The sequence below is a fragment of the Perissodus microlepis genome, chromosome 11, assembly GCF_051167445.1.
Source record: "Perissodus microlepis isolate ML-2025 ecotype Zambia chromosome 11, ASM5116744v1, whole genome shotgun sequence".
In the NCBI taxonomy this organism is placed as follows: domain Eukaryota; kingdom Metazoa; phylum Chordata; class Actinopteri; order Cichliformes; family Cichlidae; genus Perissodus; species Perissodus microlepis.
The window spans coordinates 35,218,183-35,241,849 of record NC_140471.1 but is presented as its reverse complement, the minus strand read 5'-3'; the positions used below and the strand labels follow the sequence as shown (position 1 = coordinate 35,241,849).

Genomic DNA, 23,667 nt, shown 5'->3' with positions numbered 1-23,667 from the left:
TTAAGTTTAACAGCACTCGAGTCCAAAGGCAGTGGTGGGAGGATCGGTGTGATATAACCCCCTCTGAGCACTTCTTTACAATGAAAAGGGTGAAAATCTAACATGCTTCATCTTGATGAGGACGAAGTGGTTCCTCACAGTCAGCAGCTCATTAAGTTTGAACATTTACTAACTCAGGTGAATTATTGACTTCTACAAGCATCCATGATGGATATCCAGGGGTGTGTCGCATGGTCCCCACTAAAATACGACTAGGTTCTACTTCTACTCTACTTTATGTTGGATTCAAATACTGTACTTTATACCCAATTACGTTGCAATTTATTGTTTTGCAGATGTTAAAATATAAATGATTTAACATTTAAGTTAATACACATTTATAAATCAATTTTAAAAAATCTGTAATAAGGGCTTTGTTCTGCATATAGAACACAGATTAAATACTCTGATTTCAGCTCATATTAGCAAGCTTTGTTAACAAGCGCCATCCATAAAGTGCACGCGTGCATCACACAAGCAAATATATCTGCAAATTAGTACCAAGTCACAGACTGCTAAAGCCCTAGGATCTCACTCAGCAAAACAGGCGCGCTGACTTTGTGCAGGTTAATAACTCACCTTGTGTCCAGTTATATGAGGAGGGAAACTATCCACAAAGAGAAAAACTGCTTTGCTCTGTAGCAGGCTGTACTGTATTTTCACACACGAATCCATGGGGATGGTCACTTTTGGAGCTAACCTCAAGGTTTGTTTTATGGTTTGTTAGTTTGTGGGTTATTACCTATAGTAATGTGTTCAAGTATAGCATCTTGTAAAGCTACAAACACGACTCCAATGTGGCTAGCTTTGACAGTACAGAGGCCACGTCTGCCTGTAGTGAGTCCACCTGGCCAAAGTCCAGAGCCCACCCAATCCTTTAACCCATCCCTCTGGATTACAGTCCACATCATAATCCACACTGGCCTGAGCTAGGCCCACATTTCCACTATTCTGTCTCCCTGTGCGTAATCTGCTTTTCTGAGGTTCACCCACAGATGGCTCATACTCATGTCAGAGTCTCATGCACCAAGCGGGTAATGTGTAAGGCCAGATGAATGCACCGTAAAAGAGCAGCCAAACAAAGAGCTGCTTACTTTAAACCTCAGAGCCTGTGAGGGTACATGCTGTAACACAAACCAAAGAACACAACTGCAAAAGCTAATTAACAACTCCAGGTTAAAGCAGTGACAGTGCGATTATCAGGGCCGGTAGTCAGCATTTTTCTCCCCATCAGTGATGTTATTTCCTTTGTTTCATGCAGTGAAGGTATAGTAACAGGTAAACATCACAATCATCTCTGCTGAAGTATTAGCACCATGATTGTGCATGACTTCATTTCACTGACATGCATGCAGTATTTCCCCCGCTATACTGCAGCCACATACAGTTATAATGAGGCTACATCTATGGATAAAAGCCTTTCAGTCAAGCTGCAAGAAGACTGGCATTTTCATACTGCTCTTCTTACTGACCACTCACAGCACTTTCGACTACAAACCACATTCACAGAGCACTTAACCTATATACATTAAGCCCTCCATGCAGCTGACATTCAGGGCAAATCTAGAATTATGGATGCAACATGCAGGTCTTTAAATGTCTGTTTCTAAGTAAACAAGAAGCCCAACCCATCAACGCAAATGGGGAGGAAGCTTGATAGTGGCTAAAGCTACGCTAATGGCAAAACGGCAGGCATGCTAGTAGTTAACAACACAGACTGAATAAAACACAGAAACACTTCTGGGTCTAAAAGATGAAGCCCACTATGCCTCATGGTGGGAAATTAGCAAAAATAAAATAATAAAATAAAATAAAAACAATAAAATAAAGCATAGAGCGAATAAAAGATTCTGACATGTCATTAAAAAAACATTAAAGAAAACATTTCTAATACATTTGCATGGAAAAAAATATTAGAACAATGACAGTTATTACTTCATATGACGACACAGTCAGATATATAAATCATCAGCACTGAAGCAGCACTGCTTATGAATGAGTTCTGCTCCCCTTTCCTATTTAAATAAATACGATGTAAATTACAGAAGCAAAGATTCCTCTTGCTCAAAGACACCACACATGTATTGTTTTATTCCAAATGTCAGTCAGCAGCCTCACTGATTACTACTAATGCTGGTTAAAGTTGACATGAGGTCCTGCCCAGTAAAAGTGAGTAACTCTAAAACAATTCCTAAAAACAGCAACAAATGAATATACGCAGTGTGATCCAGAAGAGCTGCACTCATACGGTGACTAACATGGGTTACGTGTTATTATCAGTTAATACTATACAGCGAGTGATTATGCTCACATTATAGGGCTGAACATCATGTTAGTATATGACTCCTCTCTTAGAACGAGCATGTACGCACTTGTACGAAGAGGAAACAGAGCTGCTGAACTTTAACCTACACCATGAAATGAAACTGATGGAGTGCACTCTTGTACTGATTACTCTACACATAAAACATTGACACAACAAACCTCAGACTGTGTGCTCTGCAAAACAACACCAGAAGACAAGAACAGCTTTAAAGTGGTGGTCCATCAGACCCGCCCCTCCCTGAGCCTGGTTCTGCTGGAGGTTTCTTCCTGTTAAAAGGGAGTTTTTCCTTCCCACTGTCGCCAAAGTGCTTGCTCACAGTGGGTCATATGATTGTTGGGTTTTTTCCTGTTGTATTACTGAAGGGTCCACTTCATAATATAGAGCATCTTTTTGTGTTATTATTGAACATTATATGTATTATTTCAGATATTTCATATTTTAAAATTTATTTAATTTACATTTATGATTCTATTCTATTATTAAATCTTACATCTCGAACACCTGAGTCACAGTTTAGTCCAAGAAAACTCTGTTCTCAGTCATGCTGCCGTTTTTCCTCAGTGTCAGTTCACATCATAGTGCTCCATTATCAATCACACGCCCTACTTCTCTACACAGACATGTTCACTCAATCTATACATGGACACATGTGACTACCAACATGTGGTGCCACAGTGCGTGAGCTGCTGATTTGATAATTCGACAACTCACTGCAGACACATCCCAGCCAGAATAAACTACAAATCTGTGGGAAACATGCAAATGTTGTGACAACTCTGAAACCTGTGCAGCCCCAGTTTCACCAAACATTATTTAAACCAAATATTTTCTTTTCCATTTAAGCTCCACAAACATTTGCTTTCACCATTAAAAAACCCTCCCTAATCCTCGCTGGCCGGGTCAGCTGTGAACATTAAAAATCATTAATATGCAGCACAACAATATAAGTGGGTCAATAAAAGGAGGCGCTGATGAAGAGGACAAGGGCACAGCTGTTCATGTGCATGCCCTCAGAAGCCCACTGCAGTGATCCACACATCCCTCATCTGATTGGGCTCACATGACATCATCAGACCAGGAACTCGCTCCCATTGGCTGGAGGTGATATCATCATTCCGAGGAACGGATAAAGAGTGCAGGAACCCCGCCTCTGGTCCTTGTGCCTGACTCAGCTCCGCTTTTCCTTCAGAGGTGGTCTCATTTTCTTTGTTTACAGTTTACATAACCTGGGTTCTGTCCTCAAAGTCACACCATCCTCTCAGGTCATCTGGAGCAGTGATGTTGATGTGTTTAAATACAGGGTACAGTCTTTGCTTTATCACTGCGATCCTGCCATCTGACTGCTTCTAGGTTTTTGTTTTTTAAAATCTGACATCATAGCATACTTGGACTCAATCAGGATTTTAACAGGTAATCTGCAAAAACAAATGACTGGTATGGTATGTGGGAGGAAAGAAAAGCTAAGATAAAAACACTCCCATGTTAATAAAATAAGTTGTGTTGAAATGAGTTTTTAGTCAAAACGGGAGGATTTCTTAGACATGTGTCACATAAAAGCTTTTCAGCTATAAATAAATACATATAATTAGAAATTAGGAGGAAAATAAATAGGGGATTATGTAGATTCTGTCACGAGGTACAGGAATCATAACTCCAGTTATTTTGGCATCATAAGGCTATAATGTTGTTTGTCTACAAAGGTGAAAAGTACATTTTCTCTCATAATCCATCATTTTAAAGTTGTCCTGTAACTAAATTACAAATACATCCTTAATCAATCACACTGCCCAAACAAGCTCATCCCTTTATAAGCGGTTTAAATTTTACTTGAACCTGGAGTAACCAGATCTGACCCTTCCTGCTCCTCTGGGAGATTCCAGGAAGAAGAGGCTGTGAACTTTAACCCCCACCTGCATAATTCTGTTCAAACTCTGAACAATCATTTATAGCATTTTGTTAGAGCCATTGCCACAGCACTGATTATGGTTTTTACGCAGAGAAGAGGAAAAACAACCAGTGGGAGACTCCGCGGGAACAGAGGCACACCACAGCAGCCACATGCAGAGAGCAGTGGTGGACTAATGAGCTTCTGCATGGAATCAAACTATTAAACATGTTAAAACATAAATCACAATCACACCCAGGACACAGCTTTCTTTAGGTGGGGTTCAGACGCTGTTACAAACAAAATCCTTTGTAATGCAGTAAATGTAAAAACAATTTAAAAAAAAAAAAACAACCCTGCAGTTATGAAATGTTTATTTGCCTGGAGACACAAAATTGTTCTTTTCTTAAAGAATAAAAAAGGAAACTTCATTTACTTTCAGCTTAAACACAAACTTTCCTTGAGCTTTTTTTAAATCGTAGAAAGGTGAGATGACAACTCTTTAATCATAGCTTTAAATATATTTTGATTGAACATTTAAATACAGAATCATGAAAAACAAGCTTGTCTAAGTAATATCGAGCTTTGCAGAAGCACACCTGACCCCGACTTGCTTCAGTCGAATGTGCTGCAGCTGGTTTCTGACAGGTTAGAGATTCAAGATTCAAAGTGTTTATTGTCATGTGTCACAAGAGAAAAAGGCATTTCTCTGTGCAATGACATTCTTGTGCTGTCCACCCACAGATGCCAATTAATATATAGAATAAAACATATAAATACAAATAGTACAAATAAATAAATGATGACAGAAAAGGAGGCAAAAATATGGAGATTGAAACAGATGTGTGCAAAAGAGCTAAAGCAGAATATGCTGGCTTAATATGTAAGATGACCTGATGTGCAATATATATATATATTTTATTACTGTTCAAAAAATAGTTATACAGAGTTAATGCACAGATGTTGAAATGAGCTGCACAGCTGCACGCAGAGGCTGACTCCAAACCCTGACGAAACAGTTTCACTGACACGAAATGTAATGCCACCATCACAGGATAACCCATCCTCAGGTTTACTTGTGAACATCTTTTATCTTTGGGGTCATCTGAAGGCAACTGTCTATGGTGTGAAGATACGAGATGTGCAGCACCTGAAACTACGGATACTGGATGCCTGTGCTGGCATTTCTCCTGCGGTGTTGCTATCAGTGTGAAGAGTGGGAGAAGAGGGTTGCATTGACAATCCAACACAATGGGCAGCACATTGAACACATTTTATAAGTGGTCAGAAACTTGTAAATAACTCATGAAAGAATAAAGTTACGTTGAAACCAAGCACACCATTGTTTTTCTTGTGACATTACCAATAAGTTTGATGTGTCACATGGCCCTCTTCCTATTGGAAAAACAAAAGTTGTATCCAAGATGGCCGACTTCTAAATGGCCACCATGGTCACCACCCACCTTGAGGAGTTTGCCCCCTCACATATACTAATGTGCCACAAACAGGACTTTAATATCACCAACCATTCCCATGTTATTACGGTGTATCCATATAAATGGCCCACCCTGTAGATTATTTTTATGTTGCCCGTTTAACCACAAAACTTTTCAACACCATAAGACACATCTAGGTGAAAAGTTACTATATGTACACAGCTGGATACAGAGGCAGTAACAGAAATTTTACCAATCTAAGCACATCGCTGAGGACCTGTGAGAGCATTAGAGAACAGCCCACCAGTAACAGCAGCTACAAGTATCACATAAAACACCACAAACCACATACAGACTCATCTACAGGAGTTATTCTGACTTTTGAACGTGCAGCACAGCCGTGTGTGTGCGCAGGCTTTACGCGTCGTCTCCTTTCTGTGCTGCTGGATCTACTCACTGAACTTGCTACTTTTTCTGTGGTACAAGGCGCCCTGTTTGTGTGGAACGATGAGATAAGCTAAAACTGGAATATAATTTTTTTTCCTAAGTGTTACTGGATGTTGATTTAGAAATGAACGTTGTGTTTCCTCTATGTTCTTTTATGTAAATCAAACAATATCAAATTGTGTGCATATCGCTAAAATGCAGGGAGGTTAGGGGGGCACAGATACAGGTAAGCAGGACTTTTCCTGGGCATTTTTTAAAAACATAAAGTGGCGTGGAAAACACCCTGGATAACAAACATGTCTCCTGGATGACTGTGCAGCTGAAACAGGCTAAACAAAAAATTATTTTATTCTCTTTAGCAAATTAAACTTCATCTAAACCAAGAAGTTTATATTTTATATTTATATTACATTTATATCCCCACTGTGGGGGATAGGTTAATTGATTAATTCCAATTGCCCATAGGTGTGAATGCGGGAGTGAATGTGAGCGAGGATGGTTGTCTGTCCCTGTGTGTTGGCCCTGCGACAGACTGGTGACCTGTCCAGGGTGTACCCCGCCTCTCGCCCTATGACAGCTGGGATTGGTTCCAGCGCCCCCCGCGACCCTGAAAAGGATAAACGGAAGCGACTGGATGGATGGATGGATTACATTTATATTACATTTTTCCTTCACTTTAGTTCTTTATTTATGTTTTGGCCTTCCCCCAAAGGAGAATAAGCTTTACGAGAAGGCCCACACCTATTTTTACATATAAAGGAAAAACCCTGGATATACAGCTCAGTTCTTCTCTTTTTCCACCTCCTTAACTGTACAAACTTTGGCTATGTGTCATACAAATAAAAAAAAGAAAGAAAAACTTTTCATCCTGTCCTCACTAGCTTTAGGTAATTACCTTCACCCTAATCCAAAATAGCTGCTCTCGTGTAGTTTCAGAGAGAAAAATATGACAGAGCGTCATGTGCTTTTTATCTCTCACCAAATGTGCACAGATGAGAGGCTGCACGGCTCGTGTGAGTCACCGCCGTCTCAGCGGGCCTGAATGCAAATCGGCTGTTGTTTTTACACAGCTGTAAGCACAGAATACCCAGGAGGCTGCTGAACACGGTGCGGACGCTCAGTTCTGACCTCCTGAACTTTATGTGCTGCGAGATAAGAAAGAACCTTCACTTGAATCACTGAAGGTAAAAAGAAAAGCTTGAGCTTGGCCTGTGCCATGAGGAGCAGATAAACTGTAGATAAAAACAAATAAATCACTGACTGAATCCAGCACACTAACCTGCAGCGGTCTCCGTCAGAGTCCCTGCCGAGCAGGCTCCTGAGGGACCAACGAGAGCGGCGGCTGGGTGACGGACTACGAGACCAGGAGCGAGACGGCGGTACGAGGAGGTCATGTGACGGACTGTCCCGACCTTGCTTCGCTGTCCCCATCTCAGTAACCAAAGAGGGCGAGGGACTCCGATGTTGAACAGCTCCCCTCTCTGTGGACGACTCTATCACGATTTGTGGAGTTTTGCCCCATTGCTGCTTATAAGCACAGCCTTGCTCTTCCTGTTTCCGCCTTTTGGTTCTTGTCCTACTACGGTGGGAGCCACGGGGTCGGTCGGAGCGCAGGGGTCTGGGACTAGGCGAACAAGACCAGGACTCTGTGTCTGAGGACGGCGGGAGGACGGTCAGCATTGGGACGGGGATGGGCTGAGCCAGAGTCATGCCCTCTGGTCTTGCAGGAGGGGACATCGTCATCTTTTGAGCTTTTCAGTCAAGGCCATCAAGAAGGACGAGCATTTAAAACCGACCACGGCGTTTCAGTCATTATCATGTCGGCCACAGACAGCGACTTATTGATTACGCACCATGTTTCCTGTGAATTTAACAGATTTTCTTCTGAAGGTTCTGGTCAACTTCTCCTGAAGTGGTAAAAAAGGCAAAACAGCTTTCAAGTGAACAGGTTTGAGGGTTTCTTGCAGAGAAAAAATACGCAGCAGGAAACTTGTGGGCAGTCTCAGTTTCAGTTCTTCAACCGATCCACTTCCCGCTGTCCAGTCTGTACATATATGCTGGCAACGAGAGGCTAAAATGCTCTGCGATCCTCCCACTTCTGTGTTCAGCTTAGAAGTCTCACTCTTTTGAGTTTAGGCAGACTTTCCTGAGATAGGGAGCCTCAGAGAAAAACATAGCACTGTCTGGAAGGAGCCACCTGAGGAGCAACAAGAGCAGAAACCTGGCGTTCAAAACGCTGGCCTGCCTGGACCTGACCACAGCTATCATAAATCTGCTTCCTCACATACAAGTTGTTAAAGTGATGGTTTAACTGATTAGAGACATTTCTGTCAGGCGGCAATGATTATCAGAAGACTGATCAATAGAATTCATCTGTAATGAGCTAATTTATGTTTGACTATTTTTGGATCATTTAAAGAAATTCTCCCTTCAAGAAACTCTGAAATAGCCAAAACTGGGTGAATGTTGGGGCTTTCAGATAACAGCCACTAATTAAAGCCTCAAGAGACCAATTTTTAAAACGCAGCTGCTCCTGAACAGATACGCAACCTTTATGATCAAACAAGCCAAATAGGGGTAAATTAGCCGATAAACATTACTGATTGGTGTAAATGTTGTTTTATTTGTGAATTAACAAGAGATCCAAAAACCCCGAAAGAGCCTCTGTTGATTTAAAAGGGTTGATTTCAAGCGCAATGCCCCCTCCCTGCTCAGTTTTATTTGCTTTAGGTTTGAAACATTAAGAGATGCTGGAGTTTTATATCCTGCAGCCATAACTGTTCAATGGATCCTGTGGAAACATAAAATAAATAGCTAATAACAGCTACCACCTATATACCTCAAAGACACCTCAACTCATAGTAAACTTTCAGTTTTCTAAGATAGCTTGTAAATTGAGAAAAAAAAAAATTGAATTTTTTTGTCAGAAAAATTATACACCAGGGAACATTCAACTACCTTTTTTTTCCGATATGGTTCAATTGACTTAAACCTCAAGCTGAATTATGTTTACCAAATGGGCAAAAATAACAGCAACAACCCCACACTTCTTTTCAGTATGAGACACAAACACAAACTTTGGAAAATCTGTGGCTGGTATCAAGGCCCAGCTGGCACTGCCAAGGCCAACACTATCCGAAAACACAGTGCAGACGGGTACTCCAACAGAGAATCACTTTGTAATTGCTTGTGCATCATTTTTTGTTAAAGTTTCTTGTGTTTACAAACTGAAACAACATTGTGCAAAACCCAGAATGTGTGTTAGTGTTAGTCTTTGGTTAAATTTGTTATCACAGCCCACCGATGAGGCTTTGGTGCAGATGTTTATAGAGATTTTGGAGGTCAACACTCCTGCCTTCAAAACTGCTGTGTGTTTATATGTTTTTGTAATAACTATTGTGAACTTCTTAAAATCATGATCCTCATAAATACTCTCTGCATTAGAGCAAAAACACTAAAGCTACACTGACACCAATGAAACATAATCATAACATTTTCAAACAGTGAAACGAGGAAATCCACTCTGCAAACTGAATAAAATAATATTAGCAAACGCGAAGCTACGATAACTCTGATTAACTCCGTGTGTTACGATAACCTGTGTATGTGTGCGTGTGTGTGTCCATTGTTTGCCTTCAAAGCGTGAACTTCCAAGGCTAGGGCCCCGGCACGTCTGACAGTATTTGATGTGATCTGTTTGAACAAGAACAATCTTGGCACAGACTTGTTTGCCCAGAGTAATCCAGCCACCGTGATCCCCGTGCACACACGAGCGAGCCTTATCTCTCCCCGCCGTGAAACGAAGCTCCTCCGATTGCACCAACAAACACACCGACTACAGCCGAGTCAGACGCACTAGCTCTGCGGTTTAACCTGTGCAAAAGTCTGCTGCTCGGTTCGTCGCGGTGCAGAAAATAACCACCTGAAAGATTTCCGACCTCCTGCCAACCGTTAAACAGCCGCAGCGCAAAGAAAGACCACCGAGGCGCAAAGAACCAAGAACAACAAACTTTTAGAGCCTTAAAACTCCTCAAAAGTCCGTAGAAGTCCTACCTCCCATTGGACGAGTTTCCTCCGTTTCTGTTATCCTGTTCGGCCTCGAAAACCAGCCGGGCCACGGTGCGGGACGTGATGTTAAAATCCACTTTCTCACAGGAACACATCAACATGCTTCGGATGCACAGAGAGGCATCAGCCGGCCGGCTCTAGCTAACTGTTAGCCCCTTTAGCCAGCTAACCTTAAACACAGACCCGAGCTCTGAAGGCCACGACAATGATGCCGCTCAGACTTTATTCGCAGCACAGAAAGTTCTACTTACGCCTCCTCCATTTCACTTTTTTAAAAACACACCCTCCCTCACCCTGTTCTTAAACTGAATTTAAAGATAAAGACCAAAGTTAGCTCAGCACTGGAACCAAACTAACTCGCTATTGAAGTAACAGACAAAGCGTTTTTTGTCGAAAAGTGAAAAGGACGAGACCAGGGCGACTAGCTTAGTGCGCGGGGGGGAGCTGTGCTAAACCTCATCAATAAAACGCAACTCCTGCTGTCTTTTTCATAAATAAACACACAAAACACACACAAAAATGTTTAAGTCTATATGTTATGATTAAAAGAATTTTTCGATGTATGTGCACATACACACACATCTAACAGCCAAACGAAACGAACCCCCCACGGACAAACTTTGTGGTACGATCCGAGGAAAATAACTGTCCTGAGGATGTGTGGCGAGAAGAAGAGTGTTTACATCAAACAAACGAAACCTGCTGAGAACTGGTTTTCAGTTTAGCTTCCATCAGCTTTAACCTTTGCATTATTCACTTCTGTCACCTCCAGCTGGGTCTCTATGACGCGGAGGCTCTTTTACTTCCAGGACAAGAAAAAAAAATAAAGTAAAAATAAATTCGGTGATGTCACAACAGCAGAGGTTCTGGGCAGCAGGTCTCTGACCCGGTGGGAAATCCAAAGATTTGGCTTAATTTCAGAGTTTGTTTGAAGGGAGCAAATGTTAACCACCGCTGATGCAAAGGAGCATAGCGACCTCTTGTGTTTAAAGAGGCCTACTGCAACAACTAGTAACCCCACGCGCTAGAAATACTGCGTGTCTGTGAGTCCCTATTAAGTGAATAAAAGTCCTTTAAGAAATAAGAGTGTGATTGACATCTCACCTGCTTCCGCTTGCAGAAGCATCATTTGTAGGAAGGATGCAGTCTTTGGGCGATAGGTATACCAGGTCACCTGGTCTGCAGTGGAGAATAAAAGCAAACCCAAATAATGCAAATGCATAACTGTAGACGAGGTTTTGTTTGAAATTCATTTAATATATTAAAATGCCATTTTAAAGGAACGGCATAGCAGTTTCACGCTTTACAGTTACAGAATTAAAAAATACAGTTTTTATATAATCTTAATAAAGGTCAAGAAGCCACATTATAAAGTAAGTGGTGGCGTACGTACACCTCACGCAGGACATTATTTATGTAACAGAAAAAACAAAATTCAGTGAGAATCTCGGGTATTCTGTATCATTTTCGAAAGAAATTATTATTTTCCATTTTTCCGTGTAATATTATCACTACTGAGACAGGATTTATGAGTCTTTGCTCATATTGTTTAAACATTTAAACAAAGTAACAGTTTAAGTGTGGATTCATTCATATTTTTCATGCTCATAATCTTTATTTTGACTATAATGTCTTAATGAGAATTGGTGTAATTAAGTTCTGCAAATATGAACTAAACCTTTCACCAGAAGGGGCAGCATTTTGAAACGTTTTCAGAAGCAACATGTTCTCATCCTAAAACATAACATATCAACGCTATGTGACAAATCATCGGGATAGTACGCTTTTGGAGGTATGAGAGCCGTTTGGAATGAATCTAGACATGTACGTTTATTTTACATTCTGATCATGAATCGCTTTGGAAAACACAATCTGATATGGTTAAGGTTAGTGTTAGCGCTGGAATAGACGGCTGGAGCGTGTGTTACCACTGCGAACGCCGTTCTGTTGGATTCCATCCACAATCCGGAGCGTACCATAGGGATGCGGAAGGTTACATTTCGCGTTACTACGATACGCCTCGGGATGTAACAAATCATCGGTATGTTACGTGTTGGGAATGAGAATGCTGTGGGATGAGAATGGATGGATTTCAAAAGAAAATAGCCCTGAACTCGTTTCCTGTGAATTAGAATAAATTCCTTTTTACTTGTTAGGTTAAATAACGGGGTACATCAACTTTGTGCTCCATCTTGTGGTACAAAGTGGTATTGCATTAAAGTACAGCTCGGCCCCAGTTCAAGTTCAGTTGATAGCGATGAAGTCATAGCTGTAGATGTTTCTTCTTATTCTGTTCATCGTTTTAGTGAATTCGGTAAGGTTTTAAATTATTTTATGAAAAGACTAATGCAGAATGTTTAAGATCAATTTGCAATCTTACACATGAGAAGAAAAAAAATCCTCATAGTTGCAGTGGATTTTTTTTTTCTGCCTCCTCCATCAGGCAGAGGTATTCATGCAGGCAAAAAGAGATTCAGAGGTGGCATGAAATTATAATTCTCATTTTTGGTAGTAATAAAATAATTTGTTGTTGAAGAAAAATCGACCTGTCTTTAATGTTTTTTTGGTGGGAATGTTTCCCAAGAATCGCCATTGAAATCTGCACCTGTTAATGTACAGGCATGTACAGACATACAGAGAAGCTTTAATTATTGTGACATCATTGGGTCACAAGAAGATGCAATATACTTTATTGATCCCCCAAGTTTTGAAGTTTCTGTGTTAAATAGCAGCTAAATAGTTATCAAATAGCTCCATAAAATAAAAAATATGATGCTCAGACAAACTAATTTAACAAGGTCACAAATACAAGACAAAAACAGCACATTTAAACTGGAAAAAGTGAACCAAAATCAAATAAAGGAGCTCAGTGATCATCTAAATAAGATCAATCTGTCTGTGTTGTGGTTTGTGTGGAAACGATTTGTGTGTCTCTCAAGGTTTTTACAGTTTTAGGTGTTTTGCATGCAAAGTTTAACTTTATCATATTTACAACCTATATTTGAGATTTTATTGATCTGTCACTGTACCGGACTTTCTAAAAGTCCATATTTACATAGCTGTTCTTGCACTTCAGCAGCTCAACCACGTTATGAAACAGAGACATTTGTAGTCCTTTGAGGAGAAAAACTCATATAAAGAAGTTTTTTAGTCTTTAACTACACAACCACTTTTGAATTGTCTTTAACGTACCTGTCAGTTTTGATCCCGAGCCAGCAGCTGCCTCTGCATCCTCTCAAACTGATGACAAAGCATCACAGTGACTTGGCAATTTCGGATTCTCCGTAGCGTCTGCAAGGCATCTCGAGTGTTTGTTCCTCCGCCTCCTGCAATCAATGCCTCGCTGGGCACTGCCGCTGCTGCTGCTGAGCTCCGAGTCACATATGCAGGAACTGCTGCGCTCCAGGTTACAGGGAGTTGTGTTGTTGAGCACTTCTGGCTGCTGAACCATGCGGAGCAGGAGGGGCTGGAAACTCGATCTGAGCTAAAAATAAAGAATCATCACCAGCATAGTGAGATAGGAGGTGTGTCACTCACTGTGTGTACGCATGTGTTGGGTCACAGAGGTGCACACACACACACTCACACACTCACACACACTCACACACGCACACACACACACACGGGGTTTATCATGTGTCAACATTTCCTTGAAGTCCCCCCTCCCGTATGTTCTGCTCTGGGAATTTCTTTAACCCTCCTGATTTTTGCTGCCATTATCAATCACAGACACACACAAGGCCAAAAAAGAGCAAAGAGGTAAGGACGCTTATCGCTCTAGTTACATCACATAACGACATCCTTGACCTCCAAATCAACTAAAATACACAAACGCACACAAACATGGCGTGTATCCCACCGCCTGCTCACATTTTAATTATTTTCTCCAAATATTTGTACGACCTCACAGAGGGACGTGTTCAGGTTCACCTCACGCATCACGAGCCATTCCCCTTTAAAAACAATTCATCCCGCTACATTCATCACACCACCTCACCGCCTGCATCCTCCACGTGAATGTCTTTGTCAGCACGCAAGTTGAGGCCTTCAGTCGATGTCTGTTTTGGCAGCCTTGACTTGAGTGGCCTTGTTTCTGTGGCAGGCATTGACCGACTGTCAGACTCTCCAATGGCAGAAATCAAGACAAACCAAATATTACATTTAGTGGCTGGACACGAGGGAAGTGCCGGGTTTGAAATCAGGTTTAAAGAGGCTGATGAGTGCAATTTACAGCGGTATACCTATCGCCCTTGTGTAAGAGAGAAGAGGAAACACGTTTTTAAAGGAGCTGGGACATGATGTTTAATAAAAACTAATAATTTTCCGCGGCTGTCAGATTTATTTCGGTTCATGGGTTATCTTCACGCCAAACTTTCCTTTCTTTGGTGCAGCCTTTTCTATTTCCTCCAATCTTCTCTCTGTCCTTGTTTTCTTCATTCATTCCTTTCCTTCATTCCTTCCTCTGGCCTAGCTTCCTTTGTTGTTTCTTCCTTCCTTTTCTGCTGAATGTGCCTTCCTCCTTTCTTCTTGTCCATCTTTCCTTATTTTGTTATTCTTTCTTCTTCCGTCTTTTGTTGCTCGTCTTGCTTTAATTTTATTTTTTTTATTGCTTCCTTCTCCCCCCTCTTTTTAAAAATCTTTTTTGTTCTTCTCCCTTTTGATATTTTCTTAATATTTAAAACATTTCCCTGGTTTCCTTATTTAGTTTTCACTCATCTTTCTTCTTGACTTTCCCCCTTTGTTGTTTAATTCTTTTCTTTTTCTGTTCCTCCATCTTTCTTTCTTTCAACATTCCCAGTTTTCTCTGTCCCTTTGCTGTTCCTTGTTTCCTTTTTGATCGTTTATCACTTTTTCTTTATTTCCTATTTGCCTGCTGTCTTATGAGTACACCTGTGTATTTTATTCATGCGTTTAATACATCTTTAACCTTGTAACAAGTCAGATCAGTAAAACCATTATATATTGTAGATTTTACCCCGACCCCCATTAAATATTTCACTTTTTAAATGTGAAACTTTTACTTTTGTCTTCTTTTAACATACATTGTCTCACTGAATTTATTTTAAATGTGCAACACTTCTGATTACTAAGTTTTGATAGAAACTGCAGTTCTTTTCTTAAAGTTGCCACAAACGTGTTGTTGTTTTTGTATCTCTGCTGAGGCGTCCTTATGGATTTCTGTGAGTACAGCTGGAAAACACATTTAAGTTCTGGTAAAACCTGCAATCAAACTAGCAAAGTCTGTCTATAATTCAGAGATAGCATCATTTTAATGTTGATGGCACATGAGAACAGAAACAAGCACTGGTCCCCTGGATGATTTTGATTTTTTACTGGAGAAAATTTGAAAACTGCACTTTGAGTGAATACCGAGGGTCATATTGTGGGAGATGCTCAGTTAAAGTTTTGGTGCAGTGGTTCCTTTTGGCTCAAAAAGCCTTCCCAATGTGGTCATGTTTAACATTTGTAAATGTTTATGTCTGTAAAAATATTGAACCATGAAGGAAAATGTTGAACTTTTTACTGAAGTTATTGTATGAATGAAAGCAGCTGATTGTGAGCTATCCTTTAATCTCTGAGCTGCTTTTGTTTCCACTTTGTTTGTTTAACAAATCCTATGGTGGATATTTTGCATGTCAGCCCTGCAGCTCCTTTTAGGAAAGAACGAACATGAAACACAGAACAGTAAACTGTGTGTATAGTAGTACACACTGAGAAAGAATATATGTCTGTTTGGCCACAACAAATTTCACTGTATATGAAGTTATATGTAAAGTTTTCCTCTTTTGCAGGCTTGTGATTTGTCAGTGTTTGAATCAGAGGACACTTGGCTGTAGTGTTGCTGTGGCGGTCACGTTGTGGTTGTGGTTCAGGTCTCGTCTTCTCAGGTTTCGTGCTGGCTCTCAGCATTCGTAATGCCCAACTCTCCTGGATTCACACTCTCTAAATTTAGCTGCCTTAAGTCAGACAGAACAGCACGGGAGACTTAAAACTCCTGAAACACAGAGACTCAACTTTTTGATATAAATTAAGCATTTCCTGTGCTCTGAAGCTCTCTTTTGGCCTCAGTGAAATTAAAGATTGTTGAGCTGTTGGACCAATGGGAAAATCAAAGTGTGGATTCACATGGAAAATGAAATTCATTGGGAATCAAGAGGCAGACATGTAATCTCAGACAACACCGATATTTCTCTGCAGGCTTGACCGAGGCTCCCGCAGAGATGAGACTCTACTTTTCTTTGTTAGTTGTCTTCAGTCTTTTTGGTAAGTCCAAAAAAATCCATCCTGTTCTTCAACTTTAACTTTTAACTCTGAGAAACGATCAATGCTGGTGGCTGAAGTTTTTCTCTAATACATGAAAACCCTTTACTTTGACCGTAAAGCTCTCTTATTCTGGAAAATTGAAAATGACTATAAACGCAATAAAACTAAAAAAGTTTACGAATTTAGTTTGTTGGACAAATATCATCAGATTCCTGATATCCTGATATTTGCACCAAAACAGTGGTCTGACAGTCACGGCGGCCTTTTCGATACAATGTTGCATAACTGTCTTCATAACTGTCTGTGACTGGTTACATTTATTCTTTAGTTTCTTCTTTTTTGTTTATTGTATTTTACAAATAAACAAATCCTGTTTTATTTTTTATTTTTTGCATTGCATTGTATTTCATTTCTACTGTGTCTTTATTTACAAAAGCTGATATAAGAATATCTGCATCTATCTGTAGCCCGCTGTCCTTCTTTTCAGCCTTTGTCTCATTTTTCTCCAACTGCAGTCACTGTGTTTTTCTTGGTGTTGACATGTAGAGTTTAATTAGAAATAAAGATACTCACTTATTGCTGTTTCCAGTAGCCGTCACACCTGCACACCTGCGTTTTCCGTCTGTGTGTTGTTGAAGTTGGGGCGGGGACGACAGAAACAGACTGGACGCTTCCTCAAAGAGACGCCTGTTCCTGTTCGATCCATCATTTGCATCCGGAAAGACTGAAAGATGCCTCTGTTTTGTTTTTCTGAATACAAACAATGATCTGTTCAATGACATTTGCACACATTTCCAGATTTGATGATAAGAAGAGAAGAAACACGGACAGATGTGCTGACAACGTGCAGCATGAAAATTTCCTGGAGCTGAATCAGTCTGATGACTCGTGTATGTGAGGGCTTTACTCACATACAGTTAATGTTACATGCAAAACATGTCTAACCTCCAGAGTTTTCAGCTTTTACGACTGTCTGTCTGATGATTACAGTGTTTGTTTTTGCCTAAATGAACACTGACTGGACACATCATTAGGTACATTTTGTTAGTACTTTTGGCTTCAGAACTGCAGTAACTCTTTATGGCACTGATTCAACAAGGTACTGAAAACATTCCTCAGAGATTTGGGGCCAAATTAAAATGACAGCATGACACATTTGCTGTAGGTTGGTTATTAGACCAGGCAACATTTTTCCAGTCTTCTGTTGTGCAGTTTTGGGGAGATTGTGTGAATTGTAGCTTCAGCTTCCTGTTCTTAGCTGACAGGATGAACACCCGGTGTGGACTTCTGCTGCTGTAGCTCATCTGCTTTTGTATTTAGAGATGCTCTTCTGCAAACCTTGGTTCCAACAAGTGGTTATTTGAGTTTCTGTTGTTTGGAGTTGCTCTGGTCTATGACATCAACTAAGTATTCCAGCAGAGAATGGCTCCTCCTGCGGCTCCTGGATATTTCCTGTTTCTCTGTAAATCCGAGAGATTAATCCAGTTTTTTGGTCTTTATTCCGATGCTGAGATTGAACTTCAGCAGGTCGTCTCAAACATGTCTTCATACATGGTAAATGCATTTAGTTCCTGCCACATGATTGGATGATTAGATATTTGTGTTAGCGAGCAGTTCAGTAGGTCTACCTAACAGAGTGTATGCAGGTGTTTTATTGATACGTGTGAGACTGTAATCTTCATGTGCAGGGCGATTAAAACTATTTTGGTCTGTTATGACATGATTTATGTCGCTTTTTCTTCTTATTGCAGCCTGTGTGCTAAATTATGTGATATGTGTGTGTAACTGGAAAGACATGAGCTCTTTTATTTTGGGTATTTTTGCCTTTAGTTTCATTCTTTGTCTCTCTACTTCTTGTTTAAGTAAAGTTTTGCTTACTTGATAATCGTGACTGCCGACAGATTCATTCACAAAGTTCTGATTTATTTCTGCTCTTGTATTTTCTCTCTCTCTCTCTGCTTCTATTTTATATTTCTTCTCCTACTTCTTCTTCCCCTCGTCCTCTCTCTGCAGTGTCTCAGTGCCATGGCGGCTGTTCTGAGGTGGATTCTCTGACTGAGGCTGTGGCGGGAGAAGGATTCCTGCTGGGCTGCATCTCCTGTAAGAGACGAGAGGAGGTCCCTGCACGAGCCACCGTAGACTGGCATTTCAAGCCTCTGGGAGAGGAGGAGTTCAGGCATGTAAGTTCAACAAAGTTCCCTAGTGACTCAGGTATTGGAGCATCAAACAAAAACGTCACTGGATTTTTTTTCTTTTTATCGTTGATGTTTTTTCTTGTTTCTTGACACAAACATAAAAAAGAGCAACACTGTTGGACCACTTTCTACAAAATAACAGCATCACTCACATCCAGCACAGTGTGGATGGAGTTTGCACCGGAGAACCCAGTGCGGGGAAAACACCTGCACCACTCTGTGTGGGCAAATAACTCCACAGACACAAACACCATGGCATAAATTACACAGTAAACTGCTGCCACCATGGATACGTGTTGGAAAATGGATGGAGGGATAGATGGATGAGTGGATGGAGGGATGAATGGGTGGAGGGAAGGATTATGGATGGATAGATAGATGCATGAATGCATGGATGAGGGATGGATGGATGAATGAATGGATGGGTGGATATATGAGGGATGGAGGGAGGGAAGATGAACTGTTTTATTTGTCAGTGTCTACCTTTGTTCATCTTAGATCAGCGGTCCCCAACTTTTTTTGCACCACGGACCGGCCTTTAAGGTGTCGCAGATGAACACAACAAAATAAAACGATTAGCGGTGCCAAAAAAAGAAGATTTATTCATAACACACAGGAAAAGACCCAGAGAAACCGAGTTAATGATAAAAACGATAAAAAACCATGAAAAACATAAATTTCACACCTGAGCTTCGACTCTCACGGCCCGGTACTAAACGACTCATGGCCCGGTACCAGTCCATTGGCTGGGGGTCGGGAACCGCTGCCTTAGATGACTGATCACTGATTGGTGGAGCATGTGAGGGTCCATACATGTAAGCTCACATGTATCCCTTCCAACTTTTTTATTATGAAGTGTACCCCTGACACATCTCTGACGAGTTTTTGGTCTCAGTCATTTGTTTAAAGTCCTACTGAATACATGGTGATATTTATTTGGTACAATATGTTTCCTATTAGAGCTCAAAAGGACAATAAAGCAGGGGATGTTTTAGAGCAGGCCTACCTTGTCAGCGATCAGCTTATATGTGTCTATTTCTTTATGTTCTATTCAGATATAAGTGAGGGAACAAGTATAACTAAATTCCCAGTTTTTTAATTCTTTCCCTATCTCAGATTTTCCACTATGACCATCCTGTAGCTGACATCCTCCATGAAGACTTCAGCGACCGCCTGGTATGGCGCGGGACACTAAATGATGACATTCAGATGGGAACCGTGTATGTTAATAACGTCACCTTCAATGACACTGGGACGTATCGCTGCACCTTCCACCGTACCCTCTTCCTGCCGCTGTCTCCTGAGCTTGTCACTGTGGAGAAGGAGGTGGAGCTTAGTGTGGTGACTGTAGGTAAGGAGGATGGATTTAAATCCTTCAGTTATACAAAATATTGTTGTTCCAAGCAGTGTTACAAAAGATCTTCTTCTCTATGCATGCTGGGCGGATAGAAGAGAAGCTAATATGGGAGAAATATGCCCCTGTTAGTCTTCTCTCTGAAGCTTCATTGTCAGTTCCTGTTTCCCAGCCAATCGAGAGCTGACTGATGTGATCTCGGAGATAATGATGTACGTGCTGATCATGTTCCTGCAGCTGTGGCTCATTGTGGTTCTGATCTACTGTTACAAGAAAATCTGGAATGAGCACGAGGCACGTCTAGCTAGAAAGGCTCAGGCTGGGTAAGTCATGTCTGTTGTCCAGGTGATCTGTTCACAGGAAACAGGTCATTTTGGTTGTGTTGGTTTTATATCTAAAAAAATTGTTTTGTCTCCTTTGTGCACTTGTAGACAGGGAGAATCTAAAGACAACTGTGACGGGGTGCAGCTAGACTAACATCAGCGGTGAGTTGCTGTATAAATTATCTGTACATGGAAGAATGTCTTTCACTTTGATTTTTGTGATTGTATTTTTCATTTTTTATATCCATCAGATTGCTACACCACGATTCTGATGAAATGGAGCTCAGGCAGAAGATCAGAGCATTTTTTTCTTTGAGATGGACCTGCTTATTTACACCTTCGTGTTTCTTTTTCTTTTGTGGACTCTGCCAGAGCGGCTTTGCATGATTACAATTCAAAATAATCCTTATTTATCTCATGCTGTACCTCGATGAAGCCTCTCAGATTGTCCTCTATGTTAAACAAGCTGTTTATTTCCCTTTTAAGGCATTTTTCTTCTGATTGGCTGCCCCTCATATGCAACAGATTTGAAAATGTGGGTGGAGCCTTTGTACCTGAGATGACCTTATTAGGGATATCCCCTCTCTCTTGTGTCATACAAACCCAAGAGTAGATAAATCTGAGTGTGGGCAGTCTGATGCCTGTGCTGTAATTTGTAATGCAAACATTTAAAAACACTAAGCCTTCAATGAAGAGTTTGCGGTCAGCAATCTCCGAACAATGAAAGTGTTCGATTAAATTACTACTTATTTGCCACAGGTGAGCTGTACACAAGTTACCTACTATACTTATTAGAGACTTACAAGTTAGCAGTGACTCAAGAATATTCCTTCTCCATTAATAATTCCAGATAAATGTGGTCTGTTCTCCCTGTGTGCATTCTTACACCCCGGCCTAGCAGGAGCTGGAGCAATACACAAGAAAAGCCAAAAAAAAGAAAAAGCCCACACTCCCTGCTCCCAAGGAAGTAGGACAACACGGCCTCGGTTTTACAATCACTAGTGGTTTTATTAAACTCAAAAGGTAGCGAGCGTCAGGGTGGGCATTAAACAGAACTGACTTAATGAGAAAACCCAAAAGAAAATACAGGCCTCCCACCTGTCTCCTTAACTAAAACAGGAGAAAAGTTTCTCAAAGAAAACAGCTTCCCACCCCTACAGCTACCAGGTCAACAATAGAGATCTTTTTACACTATCTACAATATCTGCAGCCTAGCTCTTCTTATCTAAGAAAACTCAATTACACCACACACAGGGCTAAACACGCAGCTTGTTGGAAACAGGAAGTAGGCGGAGCTGCCAGTCTGGATAGGTCCAAATTTATAGCCAGCCTCATTCAGTCTTCTACCAATGGTCAGGCTCCACCTGCAAACTTACACAAGCACAAGCACAGAACAAACAACGCCACCCTCAGGTGTGGTGAGCAGCAACTACACAAAATCATGACCTGGATCATAACACTCCCCCATCTAAAATTTCTCCCACTCAAGAAATGCTTGACCCATTTACCAACCATTTGACGTGGATAAAATGATGGACAGAATCTGACAACCTCAGTTTTCAATCCTGGTCAAAAATAATAGCAGGAAACTATCATAAGATCTCCTAATTCCTAAATGATCATGGTCAAGGCTTAACAAGCAATACAGCATCATCAGTACAACACGAGCTGGGTTCCAAGTGCTCGCCGCCTTGCAGCACAGAGGCAGGCAGACAAGGTAGAATCAGACTGCTGAGCTCTACTGAATTGCTCTTTGTCTACTGCTAGACACAAGTTGTTTGGTATCCCAGTAAACGCCACAGATTCATTCTTATTCCCGGGCAAAGGCTTGACAGGAGTTTTAGGCTCCTTAAAGAATGTATGGGAAATGTCCACTGCATCACCAAGGTCTGTGCATGAGCAACCACACATGCTGGATAAACTGCAGAGACACCGGCCCAGATGGTGCATGACCGAAAACATCTGCAGCAGGGTTTTCAGCAGCTTCAGGGGTGGCAGGGAACATCTTTCCCCCAGCGAATTCATTTCCAAGAATAAGATCAACACCCGCGACTGGTAGCTGATCTTTCACCCCCACCTGCTCTGTGCCTGATACTAAGGGGGAAAGTAGGGTAACTGTGTGAAGCGGCATGCGCATCGTAATTCCCCACACCAACAAATCTGAGCCATAGTATGACTGGTTGGAAAAAGGCATAATAACACAACGTGCCACAGAATACTTTGCACAAGTATCCCTTAAAATTGTGAGGGAACTTTGTCCCCCTCCCTCCCAGTCAGTGAAAGAAATCCTTTAGAGATAAAAGGCTTGAAAACCTCATCCAACTCTACTGCTGGCTTAATGCGGGTACTGTGGTGATCAACGGTAGACGGACACTCTATCGGCCCTATAGATGAAGCAATTTTATTCGACAACAGCTCCTTTTCTTTTAGCTCTGGGCACACAGCTATGAGAGTTCGTGACAATAGAAACATCTAGTTAAATTCTGGTTTAATTCAGAATAAAGTTGATCAGCTGATGTGATGCTCCGTGACTGAGCTCAAAGCGTCCCTCACTCTGTTTTTAAAGCATCAAGATGGACGAAGTCAAGATTAAAATAAAACTGCATTCACACTGGAAGCCTTTCACTCATCACTTTGAAGATGATGGCTGGTCGTGTGCACATAACCCAGGTTGCCTAGGTAACCCTCTAATATATCTACTGTCAGGTCACATGTCAAGTAGTGTCTGGTGCTCTCATTGGTCACTCGCCCTCCTTAAAGCGTGTCTTTGTTCTGTAGTCCTCCCCTTGCTCAGATGGCCCCGCCCCTCCCTGAGCCTGGTTCTGCCGGAGGTTTCTTCCTGTTAAAAGGGAGTTTTTCCTTCCCACTGTCACCAAAGTGCTTGTTCATAGGGGGTCATATGATTGTTGGGGTTTTCCCTGGATTATTGGTCTTTATCGTACAATATAAAGTGCCTTGGGGCGACTGTTGTTGTGATTTGGCGTTGTATAAATAAATTTAACTGAAAACAAGTCTCATTCTTTGATTGGCACTTTGCCTACTTTCACACACACTCTGATGAATGATTTGGGATAAACTCAAGGTTCAGTGTCTTGCCTAAGGATAAGTGAAGGCTAGAGGAGCTGATGATCAGCTAGCCGAATGTATTTGATGTTTTCTGGTCACCACGTCGCTGCCAGTGTGGTGTAGGCCCGAGTCTTGTGTCACATGCTAAGATGGCACAAGCTAAGGTGAATCAGTCTTGTAACTGATTCAGTCATAATTTCACAGTCTTGGAGGAGTAAATAGGAAGCATTGGAAAGGAGACTGTTGGTTATTGGCCCATTAGTT

At 41.2% G+C, this 23,667-nt stretch overlaps 2 protein-coding genes across 6 annotated transcripts in view; one reads left to right on the top strand and one right to left on the bottom strand.

Moving 5' to 3' along the window:
• The window catches only part of gramd1a (GRAM domain containing 1A), a 43,016-nt gene extending 29,413 nt beyond the window's left edge, over window positions 1-13,603 (bottom strand). For 2 of the 5 annotated variants that reach the window (XM_084944456.1, XM_084944457.1), the window contains exon 1: window positions 10,187-10,576. In XM_084944456.1, the coding sequence (XP_084800582.1) occupies window positions 10,187-10,302 (116 nt within the window). In that variant the 5' untranslated portion in view covers window positions 10,303-10,576. Of the gene's footprint in view, window positions 1-7,412; window positions 8,331-10,186; window positions 10,577-11,305; window positions 11,381-13,393 lie in introns of those variants that run through there. The other 3 variants (XM_084944458.1, XM_084944459.1, XM_084944461.1) reach the window with 2 other exon arrangements.
• Window positions 13,604-16,169: 2,566 nt separating this feature from the next.
• LOC146378391 (sodium channel regulatory subunit beta-1) lies at window positions 16,170-23,331 on the top strand. The gene is made up of 6 exons (XM_084944484.1): window positions 16,170-16,465; window positions 18,479-18,645; window positions 19,777-20,011; window positions 20,187-20,337; window positions 20,446-20,499; window positions 20,589-23,331. The coding sequence occupies exons 1-5, from the start codon at window positions 16,423-16,425 to the stop codon at window positions 20,489-20,491; spliced, it is 642 nt and encodes a 213-aa protein (XP_084800610.1). The 5' UTR covers window positions 16,170-16,422; the 3' UTR covers window positions 20,492-20,499; window positions 20,589-23,331.
• The last annotated feature ends 336 nt before the right edge of the window (window positions 23,332-23,667 follow it).